Raw genomic sequence first — 12,904 nt, 5'->3', positions numbered from 1 at the left:
CCTCCCCATGCACAGCCCAGGGCAGTCCGGTCCGACCCATCCAAATCCACATGCCTCCGCTGGCCCTTCAGGGTCTGCTCCTTTCCCCCGCTCCTCCAGGAGGGGTCTGCCCGGCTACTGCAGAGCAGTCCTGCAGACTTTGCCCCCAAAATGCTTAGTCCCCCACCCCCCAGCTTCCATTCTCACCTCTAGTCTTGCTTCTTTTAAATGTATCCGCCTCGGCTTGCCGGGGCCCAAGCTCTGTAACACAGCTCTAGCTATGTCATTCCCCTACTGAAAATCCTAAAGGGACACGATCACTTCAACAGCCAAGTCTGATCTCTCCCATGCAGTACACACAGGCCTCGAGCTCCCCGCCCTTACCTACAGCTCCAGACCCCTACCCACACCTCCCTCACTTCCCGCCTCTCACTGCCCCCGCCCGGCAATCTGCATTCCATCTTACTAAAGCCTTACACCTTCCATGCTGATGCTTGGTGGGCCTTCTTCGCCCAAGGTCTTTCTAACTCTGAAATGGCACTCCAACCTTGCTCAAGCTTCCTCTTCCCCCTCCCCCCTCCTCCTGGCCCCCATTCTGTGCTCGCACAGCCCCCTATGCTCCTTCGACCTTACATTCTACTCCGTTTTCATGGCCTGATTTTGCAAGCATATCCTCCTAGGCTGCCATGTGCCAGCAACAAACCCCCTTACTCACTTTTCTGCCCCTGAGACCTGGCACCTTTCCTGGCACACAGCAGGGTAAGTGTTAATTAACATTTGCTAAAGGAGATGAAATGAATGGCACTGTATTTTTTCAGCCCCTTCACTGAGTCTCACTTTAAAAGGTGGTAATGCCGGCCCCACTGTAACCCAAAGGCCAGAGAAACCAAGTGAGGGTGGAAATGTCACAGGCGGGGATGGTTTGGCAATTGTCCCCCTGAGTGTTACTGGCGGCATCAGGAGCTGCCACTACCACGCGTGTAGGTGAACTGCCACCTCCCACATTCTGGAACCCGGAGGTTGCTTCCACAACTCAGGTCCTGAAAAAACAGCTGCTGGGTGTCATCTTTGCACGACCTTTTAGGGACTCCTGGAGGAAAGCCCCCTGAAATCAGAAATCTCCCACAGGGAAAGAGGCTGTTGGGCAAGTCCGAAATATTATTAGTGACTACCAAGGACAGCATTTTGCTGGCAGGTAAACCAACAAGAAGAAAGGGAAATTGATCTCTTTCACGACCAAGTGCATGAATTTGTGTTAATGAACTTGTGCCTGGGTCTTGTTTTTGGCCAAAGTTCAAGAACACAGCAGCCCCTTCTCTGAAGGACACAGGCATTATACACAAGAAAAACTTGCCTCCCCTGAGCAAGTTCACCGTGACAGCGTGCTGATCGAATGAATACGTGAATCCCCAGAACGGGTTCTTATTTACTCATTTCAGACATGTAGACACAGGAGCAAAACAAAGCGTTCCACTTCTTGCTCCTGATTTCAATTAGCAGTAACAAAGGTAACAGCCTCAGTGGAGAGTCGAGGCAGAAGCCGAGACAAATAACAGTCAGCTCTTCGCTATCTGGGCTAATCGGGGAAAGAAAGACATGAATAATGTAAAGGTAACAACAATCGAAATGAAACAAAACAAAAACCTCACTCTTGCGTTAAGCAATGTTCCAACCTCTGTCCTTACTAAAACTCTTATGGGGGTTCCTGATGTTATCCCGAGTGGCCTTCCTCCCTAAGAGTCTGGGTTAGAACACTTCATTTCAGAAAAAGCCCTTGCCCTGGCCTCTCTCTCCAGCTGGCTCAGAAACATAACAGAGCTACGGGGGCCAGGGGCAGCCCCTGATGGACGCCTGACTCACCTTTGCACATGCAGTACCTAGAACAATGCCTGGTTCATTGTCCATGTTCATTGCTGTCATTGACCTGAGATAACGTCTAACAGAAATAAGCCCAACTTCCAGCTTGGGCCCTACCAACTGACAAGTCACGTTATTTCCTCGTGTGAAAACAAAGGAAGGTGGACTGGGCCAGCCCCAGTGCCTCCAGGGAAGGGCACACATCCCGGGGGGCCCCCTTTCCTACCTGAGCTCCAGAGACTGTCATTTACACAGAGGACGGTGGGAGGGGTCCCCTCGGAGCCATGCACCCGTCACACAACCACACCTCCTCCGGTTTTATAAATCAGTTAAAAAAATATGCAACCTTGGAAGAATGAGTGTGCACAACCTATTTACTAACTGATCAAGCATTTACAAAGTGCCTGTGAGCCTGTCCGGAATAGAAATACTATTCAAAAGACCTTGCCGATGAGTTGAAAAACTCAGGTGTATAATGAAACGGTAACTAATGTTAAGAAGTCCATATGTGATCGATGCCCAATTAACGAGCCCGCCAATAAATGCCGTGAGACTCCAGGACAGACATCACTAGCTCGGCAACAGAAATCCTCCCTCTGTCCATGCTATGCTCTCACAGTAAGTCATCGCTGTGGTCTGAGGCTAGGCACTAGCTACGGTATTATTTCCTGCTTGTCTTCTGATGAAGCTGATAGCACACAGTGACAGATCAAAAGAAGAGCAGCAGGAGAAGCAGCAAAAAAAAACCGAGAGCAACCTACTGAGTGAGTGCCAGGTGGCTACACAGATTGAGGCCAAGCTCAGACTGATATTTGGGACACATGCACCTGTCAACAGGAGGTCGGAATATATCCTCCTACTTGCAAACACTCTATGTGAACCATATGCACAGGCACCTCCAAATAACCTACAGAAGTAGAACGGGGCTGCAGTGCCCGTAATCCTCAAGCCCACCAACCCCACGGTCATTTTTTGTGTCCAGGGAGGGCACGGTAATTTTCTGGCAGTGGGGTTTATTTTCCCGGTTGTGTTTTGCTCCATCTAGTGTAGCCATGACGCTGCGTTTCCCTGAGCCCATATGCACCGACAGATGGTGTCAGAGGACTAGAATCATGCTAACTACTTCGGGGGAGCTGGCTTGGAATGCAAACGCCATCTGCAGAGAAGTTAAACAGGGAACCTCAGAAACGGACTCTGCGATCGGGCGGCCACGCGGAGCGTGACACGTATGCTGCCTGGGAAGCCGAACTGTGTCCCCTGCTGTCGTCCTCACACAGCCGAGTCCCCACCATCACACGGCTGACTTGTGCATCTCACCCCTGGAGGATGGGTTCCTGACGAGGGAGGGGACAGATCGTCTTTATTTCTTTACATATGCACTCCCCGGCACAATTCGTGCTTTCTAAATGTGTGAGATGGGAATTGATAAATTAATGGGTAAATCGATACATGGCAGCAGAGCGGGGGAAGCGTGGTGCTTTGTGACTATCCTCCTCTGACCGAACACCAGTGGGAATGTGGATACAGCACTGTGTACAACAGGACTGGCTTCCAGCTCTTGGCCCTAAGAGCAGCTGCTGACCAGCACGGCACAGAGCCGAGATCAGCCAGACACCATGCTTTGCTTCCGTCTGCCCGAAGCCAGCCTACTCAGCGCAGGTCAAATTCACCACGCGGGAAACCAGAGGCTAAGATCTCTCTTTTCAAACCGCCCACCTCTCTCTTGCTGCTGGCTCTGCTTCTAAAAGCAGCAAAGGAAGAGAAGGCTTTCTTCTTTGCATGAAACAAGAAAATTGCGGAGGCCTCCCCGTCCTCCTCTGGCAACACATCTCACGGGTTCAGGGCAAATACGGGGAGAAGGGAGGGCCAGTCTGCCCTGATGTACCATTAATAAAATTAACTTTGGTCCTAATTCGGACAAAAATAAAGAACTGGTTCTGATAACATTAGATCAAGTAAGCAGACGTTACAGACTCTCGACACTCTTGCTTTTCAGAGCAATACACTGGCAAAGAGTACAGAATGTGATTTAACGTCACTAACAAATGAGGGCATCCTCGGCCAGTGACTTGACCTTGCTGAGTCTCAGTTTCCTCATCTGTAAAACGAAGCAGTTAACCCCAAACGTCCCTTCCAGGTCTGTGGGTATGAACCCCCAAAGCAAATCTGTTAACAGCAAAAGTCACTGGTTACCAAGTAGGGTACACTCTGAAATAATTACTCAGGTATTATTATTATTAATTTTTCTTTCCTGTTCCTATTATCACTCCTTCTAGGTCACACACCAAGCAAAGATAGACATGTTGACATCCCTAGTTAATTTTTTAGTCATCACGAATTTTGTTATTTCTATAAAGCTGCATTTGCTGGCATCAATAAAATGGTATCCTTTGTTCCTTATGAGACCCCCCCTCCTTGAGATAGGAGATACAGCTTATTATCCCTCTGCTATAGATAAGGAAAGTTGAAATAATTTGCTGAGGTCAATCTACTTGTACTCACAGACTTACATCTGGGAGAGCAGTGTGATGTCAGGAGAAAAAAAGTTGCATCAGAGACACTTACTTCAGCTCATTGGTTTCCATGCCCTGGGCGATGGCCATGATGATGCCGCCATGATCTCCCCAAGTATAGTAGTGAGGTCCAGGAAGTGCCTGAAGAGGAAAAGCCAGTGCTGATGCCACCGCTCTGGAGTGACTGGGCAGAAACCATGCACACCCCACAGGCACACACATGCACAGACACACACAGAAGCGCATGCCCATGATGCCAACCACTTGAATACATTTCAGTTTCCAGAGCACATTCACATCCATTCTCTCCTTTGCTCCACACAGCGGTGAGGACGGGACAGTGACCCCTCACCCCAATTCTCTCCCCAAATGAAGAAACAAGGTTCATATTAAAGCGGCTGAATGTAAACAGCAGGGCAAGGAGTCAAGCCCTGATCTCTGGCCCTCCCCCGTGAGAGATTACAATTCAACTGGAGTTTCTACCATGAGTGTACAAACCCACGGCAGCCCATCCTTCCTGCCAATTACAAGAAAAAACTTGGAACAAAATACAAAAAAGGGCTGCCCAAGGATGTTGAAAAGGAAACAAAATCAGGTGGCCTGTGGCAAGGACTTCAAACCTGAGCAGTCACCATGAGGCTGGAGTTTCCTGGTACGGTTTTGTCCCAAGGGAAAGTCCCAGTCCTGGAACACCTCAGTCCCAGGTGGATGGCCGCAGCGTCACCAGAAACCATTTGTGCAGGCCGGGGAGAATGTGGTTGAAACGCCAGCAGGGAGAGTATCAAACAAGTAAATCTTCTGTGTATGAACTCACACAACACTCACCCTAACCCCTAACCATACGTGTATGGAGCAGACTGAAACCAACACAGCAAAGGGTTAGTGAACACAATGGAGAGTTGCACTGTCACCCTCAGAATGCAGGAAGAAACCCATGGTCTGAACCTAAGCAGATTCACTCCACGCTAAAACGAAAATATCCACACCCTCCAGAAGACTATACTCCATGCATGTCATTCACATGTCCAGGAGACAACCCAAAATAACTCAACACAGACACCTGCCAACGAATCATGTTCCCTTCTCAAGGGAAAAGGCAATCAACAGGTGTTAACCCCACCAAGATGGTTCAAATGCTGGAATGACCAAAGACTTGAAATTATTGATCATAACTGTGTCTCATGGGGTAAAGGAAAACACACTTGAAATGAACAAAAGACAAGAATTCTTCCCAGAGAAGTAGAAGCTATCCTTTAAGAAAAGAACTTTAGAACAGAAAAATATAACATGTGACATTAAGAAATTCACGAATGAGCTCAACAACTGAATGGAAATGACAGAGGAACTGGTGAACATGGTGAGAAACACAGAATGGAGAAATTACCCATTCCAAAGAACACTCAGAAAAGAATTAAGAGGGAAAAAGCCCCCTAGACTGGGAGGATAATAATAAAAGGCCTAGTATGTATGACTGGAGTCCAAGAAGAATAGGAAAAAGGGACCAGAGCAGGAAAAAAAATTTTTTTTGAAGAAATAATAGCTGAAAATTTGCCAAATTTGGTAAAAAGACATACTTTTATAGACTCAAGATCAGCCTACCCAAACAGGATAAACACAAAGAAAACCACACCTAGATACATCACATCAAAACTGCTGAACACGGAAGATAAGGAAAAAGCTCCTGAAAGCTTTAGACAAAATGACAGATTGTGTGCAAGACAGTGACGACTAAAATGACTCTAGATTTCTCATCACAAACCAGAGAGGCAAGACGGCTGTAGCACATCTTTAAAGCACTGAGATAAAATCACCATCAAACCAAAATTCTATATCCAACGAACATATCTCCTGGGAAGGAAGGGGAAATAGATTCTCAAATGAGGGAAAAAACAAGAAAATGTGTATGGTAGATTCGCACAAGAAGAAACGGTAAAGGAATTTCTTAAGGCCGTAGGGAAACTTACCAGGGGGATACAGGGATTCTCAGGAATGAAGGAAGAGCAAAAGAAATATCTGGGTAAATATAAGAAATTGCTTCTTTCCCCTTAAATTCTCTAAAACTGATATAATAATGTAGAGCAAAATGAAAGCAAGAACATTGTCTTGTAGGTTTTTTAATGGACTTCAATGAGATACACAGACAACAATAACAAATGTCAGGGAAAGAGAAAAGGGATGTACATGCTTGCACAGTTTCTAAATTTTATGTGAAGGGCAACATTATATTAAGAGCAATATTAATTTTGAAAAGACTATGAAAGATTAAATATGCATGTTGTAATCCTTACAGCAACCACTGAAAGAAATATAATTTAAAAAAAAAAACCAGTCTCTAAATAAAAGTAAAATGCCAAAGCCATCTAAATGATACAGAAAAGTCAGTAAAGGAAGAACAGAGGGATAAAAAACAAAGATCATACGTACATACATAAAACCTTGGACCTAAATCCAATCATACCAATAATTACGTTAAATGTTAATGGTCCAGGCATTTCAGTTAAAAAACAAAGCCTTGAAGAATGGATAAAAAAGCAAGACCATCCTATATGCTGCCTGTGAGAAACGCTTCAGATAAAGATACCAGTGAGCCCAAAGTAAAAGATACACTATTGAAACAGTAAACATAAAATGGTTGGAATGATGATTTCAATACTCGATAAAACAGACTTCAAGACAAAGGTTATCACCATAGATAAAGAGGGCTATCTCATAACAATAAACGGGAGAGGAACAGAAAAGAGAATTATAAAATGTGCATGTACCGAATCAGAGCCTCAAAATACAAAAGATAAAACTGACAGAATTTAAAGAAAAACTTGGCAATTCTACATAGTTGGAGATTTCACCACGGTTCTCTTAGCAATTACCAGAACTAGCCAAAAAAAAAAAAAAAAGAAAAAGAACATAAAAGATCTAAACAGCAGCATATCAACCACCTTCATAGAAATAACACCTTCATGTAACTAACATCTGACAACAGCAGAATACACATTCCTTCCTAATGCATATGATGGATGCAAGATAGGCCACATATTAGATCCCAAAGTAAGTCCCAATAAATTTAAAGGAATCAAGGGACGCCTGGGTGGCTCAGTTGGTTAAGCAGCTGCCTCCGGCTCAGGTCATGATCCCAGAATCCTGGGATCGAGTCCCGCATCGGGCTCCTTGCTCGGCAGGGAGCCTGCTTCTCCCTCTGCCTCTGCCTGCCATTCTGTCTGCCTGTGCTCGCTCTCTCTCCCTCTCTCTCTCTGATAAATAAATAATAAAATCTTAAAAAAAAAATTTTAAAGGAATCAAAATCATACAAAGTGTATTCTCGGACTACAAGGCAATTAAATTAAAAATCAAACATGTATGATATCTAGGAAATTTCAAGTATCCAAAAACTAAACAACCCTTTTCTAAATAATTTATCAAAGACAAAAAGCAGAAGGGACATTTTGAAGTAATAAAAACTTTCTGGAATTAGAGAGAGGTGATGGTTGCCCATTACATCACTTGTGAATATAGCAAAAACCCACCAAACTGTACACGTTAAAGCGGTGAATTTTATGGTATGTGATTTACATCTCAACTTCAAAGAGGGACATTAAGAAATATTCTGAACTGAATAAAAAAAAAATACATCTCTAAATTTGTGACAGTAGCTAATGCAGGATTTAGAGGAAAACTTAACTGCTTTAAATGCTTATATTGGGGGAAAAAACATCTAAAAATCAATGACCTAAAATTATACCTTTAAAAAAGCTACAAAAAAAAAAAGCAAATTAAATCCAAATAAGGGAAAATACTAAAGAGAAAAAAAATCAACAAAATAGAAGACAAACCAAACAAAGCCATAAGCACGTTCTTTGAAAAATCAGTAATATTGACAAACCACTAACTAAACTATTAAGCAAAATAGGAAAAACCCCACAAATCCTCAATATCAGGAATAAAAACAGGTGAGCACCACAGACCCTGGAGACATTAAGCCAACAAATTCAATGACTCCGATGAAACTCACCAAAACTAACGCAAGTAGTAGAAAATCTAAACAGTTTTCTAGGAGTCAGAGACACTGAATTTCTAACCACATTCCCAAAAAGACGACTCCGGATTCAGAGAGTTTCTCTGGTGAGTTATTCAAGAAAGAAAAATCAACCCATTTTTAGATGAAAGAGGAGTCACTGTTCAACTTGTTCGATGACACCAGCCCAACCTTAACACCAAAACTTGAAAAAGACATTATCCCACCCAAAAAAACCAAAAAACCAGACCAACTTTCTCACGAATAATGTAAAAATCTTTAATTATTAGACACTCAAACCTAACATTGTATAGAAAGGATAATAGATCATAAATAAACAGGGTCTGTCCCAGAAATTCAAGGTTCATATAACCGTCAAGAATCAATCAATATAACATACTGCAACATACATGTAACATACCGTATCACCTATGTGATATGAAAAGAAATATGTATTTTGGTCTTGGGGCCCAGGTCCTAGTCAGAGCTCCTAAAAACCCCTGCAACATCTCCTGACTGATGGGGGTGATGTGGATCTTACACAGAAATTTCTATATTGTTGAGAACTTCCAGGAAGATAGCAGAGCCTTTAAGGAGGCAACTCCTGGTGGACTCCTGGACAGTAGAGGCACTGGCCACCAGAAAGACAAAGCATGACTAGAAGCTTGAAACTTCCAGCCCTGCCTCAATCCCCAGAGAAAAGACAGGGGCTGGAGACGGAGTTAATAATCAATCATGCCTTTGTGATGAAGCCTCCATTAAAAAAAAAAAATCCCTAAATTGCGGCATTCAGAGAGCTCCCAGGTTGGCAAACACATCCACAAGCTGGGAGGTTGGCACATCGCAACGCCATGGGGGACAGAAGCTCCCGTGCTTAGGATCCTTCCAGACCTCGCCCAATGGACCTCTCCATCCAGGTGCAGCCTTTGTAATATCCTTATAATCAACTGGATGTAAAGAAGTATTTCCCGAGTTCTGTCAGCCATTCCAGCAAATTCCTGAGCCCAAGGGGGGCCAGGGGAGCACACTATTTATCAGCTGGTCAGTCAGAAATATGGGTGACAACTTGGGACTTGCAATGAGCATGGGAAGTGAGTGGGGGACAGTCTTGTGAGCCTGAGCCCCTCACCTGTGGCGTCTGTGCTAACTCCAGCCAGCTAGCATCATGACTGAAATACAAGACATCCGGTTGGTGTCCAGAGAACTGGAGAATTGCTCACTGTGAGGGGAACCTCCCCTAGCATTTGGTATCAAGAGTAAAGGAAAAGAGTTTTTTTTACACTATATACATATTGCCATATTACTACATATTAGAGAAGGGAAAAAAAGGAAGAGAGAGAAAGAAATAAAAGACATAAAGATCAAAAAGGATGAAATAAAATAGGTCCCTATTTGCAGATGATTATCATTTCTTATATAGAATCTACAAAACAACTACTAACACTAACGAATTATTTTAGCAAGGCTGCGGAATACAAGGTTAATCGATAAAAATCAACTGTATTCTTATATCCTATAACAAAAATTGGAATGTAAACTTGAAAAAATACTGTATTTACAATAATACTGAAAATTTGTAAGATATCTAGCAATAAAACTAACCTACAAGATATATACAAGGCCTCCACATTGAAATCTAAAAGATATTGCTCAGTGAGATTTAAAAAGAAATGAAGAGGGGTGCCTGGATGGCTCAGTTGTTTAAAGCCTCTGTCTTCAGCTCAGGTCATGATCCCAGGGTCCTGGGATCGAGCCCCGCATGGGGCTCTCTGCTCAGCAGGGAGTCTGCTTCCCCGCCCGCACCCCCGCTCTGCCTGCCTCTCTGCCTACTTGTGAACTCTGTCTGTCCAATAAATAAATAAAATCTTTAAAAAAATTTTTTTAAATAAAAAGAAGTGAAGAAACATACTACATTCACAGATCAGAACACTAGTGCTAAGAAATCAATTATCCCCAAATTGATCTATAAATTCAATGCAATCCAAGCCAAAATCACAGCAGGTTTTGCAGAAGTTGACCAGCAGATTCTAAAATGTTGTGGAAATACAAAGGATCTAGAAGAGTCAAAGAAATTTTTAAGAAGAACAAAGTTGAGGGGCACTTGGGTGGCTCGTCAGTTAAGCGAATGACTCTTGGTTTCATTTCAGATAGTGATCTCAGGGTCATGAGACTGAGGCCTAGGATGGGCTCCAGGCTTAGGTCAGAGGTCCCCTGGACCCTCTCTCTCTGCCCCTCCCCCTCACACACCCCCACTCACCACACACCTCACACCCCGCTCGCTCACTCTCACTCTCTCTCTCTCCTCTAAAATAAATAACAACAAAGTTGGAAGACTTACACACTTGATCCCAACACTTACTGTTAAGTCTCCCATAATCAAGACAGTTTGGTACAGGTGAAAAGACAGACATGCAGATAAATGGAACAGATCAGAAGGTCTACCAAGTTCTGAAACAGACCCAGGCATAGATGACCAACTGATTTTCAAACAGACATGAAGTCAATGCGAGGGGAGAAAGAAGTCTTTCTCAGTAAGTGGGGCTGGATCCCTGAATCTCCACATGGAAGAATGAGTGGCAAACCCTCCCATCACACCAGATACCAAGATTAACTCAAATGGATCATAAACCTAAACTATAGCCTTGCACTATGAAATTTAGGGGTAAATCTTTGCAAAAGGGACAAACATTTCTCAGAACAACAAAGAGCATAACATCCAGAGGAAAAGTCCTGCTAAATCAGACCTCAGCAAAATTTAAAACATTTGCTCTTTGAAAAACACCATTAAGAAAATTTTTTTTAAAAAGCAAGCCACAGGGGCACCTGGGTGACTCAGTGGGTTAAGCCTCTGCCTTCGGCTCAGGTCATGATCTCAGGATCCTGGGATCGAGCCCCGCATCGGGCTCTCTGCTCAGCAGTGAGCATGCTTCCCCTCTCTCTCTGCCTGTCTCTCTCTTGTGATCTCTCTCTCTCTCTCTCTGTCAGTAAATAAAAATCTAAAAAAAAAAAAAAAAAAGGCAAGCCACAGACTAGGGAAGATACTCATGATACACGTATCAAACAAAAGACTTAACTTTTACATTTTTCAAAAAACATCCTACACATCCATTAAGAAGGCAAACAACTCAATTTTTTAAAGTAAGTATAAGATTTGAACAGACACTTCACAAAATGATTTTTAAATGTCCAATGGGCACGTGAGAAGAAGCTCAAAGTCATTAGTCATCAAGGAATGCCAATTAAAACCATAATGAGACACCACTGTGTCCTCATTAAAACATCTAAAATTAAAAAAAGTGACCATACCAAGTGCCAGTGTGGACCTGAGGCAATTAGAAGTCTAAAACAACTCCCACTTTGGACAAAAATTTGGTCATTCCTTAAAAAAAGTTAAACACAGACCCATCAAGCTGCCCATCATTCCACTCTGAGATATTTACCCAAAAGGAATACAAATGTGTATCTATCTTAAAAAAAAAAAAGCACATAATTAATTGTTTATAATATCTATACTTATAATCAGCACACACTGTAATGTCCACCAACAGATGAATGGATAAGTGAATTGTGGAATATCCCTACAATGGGATACAAATCTACGATAAAATAGGAAAGAACCACTGATACATGAAACAATAAAATGGGCCTCAAAATCATCATGATGAGGGTCAGAAGCCAAGCAAAAAACCAGCATATTATGAGTCCATTTACAGAAAATTCTAGGGTGACTCTTAATCTCACAAAACAAACTGAAGGTTGCTGGGGGGAGGGGGATTGGGAGAAGGGGGGTGGCTTATGGACATTGGGGAGGGTATGTGCTTTGGTGAGTGCTGTGAAGTGTGTAAACCTGGCGATTCACAGACCTGTACCCCTGGGGATAAAAATATATGTTTATAAAAAATAAAAAATTTAAAACAACAACAACAACAAAAAAAGAAAATTCTAGGAAATGCTAACTAACCATTGGGTAGGGATGAGGTAAAGAGAAGGATGGATTACAGGGGTGGGGGGATGAAGATGCTTTGGGGAGTGATGGCCATGGCTATTGTCTTCATTGTGGTGACGGTGTAGCGATGGCGACCGACTCTGATGAAACTGTACACCTGAAATATGCAGGGGCCTCCATAAAGTTGTTAAGGAAGAAAAGCACAGAAAAGGAACTCAAGATTGGAGAATTTGCACAAGTCTTTAAGAGCGGAGGAGGAACAAGTCTTCTAGTCACTGATTTTCTAGACAGCTCTGTCCACCACATCCTACCTCACCCTTCCCTGTCTTTGCCCCTCACGCCCTAGGCTGTCCCTCTCACGTGATCACTTGGATGGGCACTCGGATGTCCACTCACACAGACATGATCTCAGCCTTCTCCCCTACTTCGCTCTCTGCTCTTTGCAAAACTAAGGTCCCTTGTGCAATGGCTGCTTCCTGGCAGGCGTGAAGCAGGCCGGGCCGGAGGCACGGGCAGCTGCCCCCGTGTGAGCCAGACGATACCATGTCACCAGAGGAGGAACAAGACCCTGCTTTCTCCCCAGAAGGAAATCACTTGCAG

At 43.5% G+C, this 12,904-nt stretch overlaps 1 protein-coding gene across 2 annotated transcripts in view; it reads right to left on the bottom strand.

Moving 5' to 3' along the window:
- The window catches only part of SORL1 (sortilin related receptor 1), a 147,599-nt gene that overhangs the window by 78,179 nt on the left and 56,516 nt on the right, over positions 1-12,904 (bottom strand). For both annotated transcript variants that reach the window (XM_032359124.1, XM_032359125.1), the window contains exon 12: positions 4,402-4,490. In XM_032359124.1, coding sequence (XP_032215015.1) covers positions 4,402-4,490 — 89 coding nt within the window. The remainder of the gene's footprint in view (positions 1-4,401; positions 4,491-12,904) is intronic.

The sequence above is a fragment of the Mustela erminea genome, chromosome 9 (assembly GCF_009829155.1).
Source record: "Mustela erminea isolate mMusErm1 chromosome 9, mMusErm1.Pri, whole genome shotgun sequence".
In the NCBI taxonomy this organism is placed as follows: Eukaryota; Metazoa; Chordata; class Mammalia; order Carnivora; family Mustelidae; genus Mustela; species Mustela erminea.
Note: the sequence above shows the minus strand (reverse complement) of the source record. Positions and strands in the feature narration are given on the sequence as shown.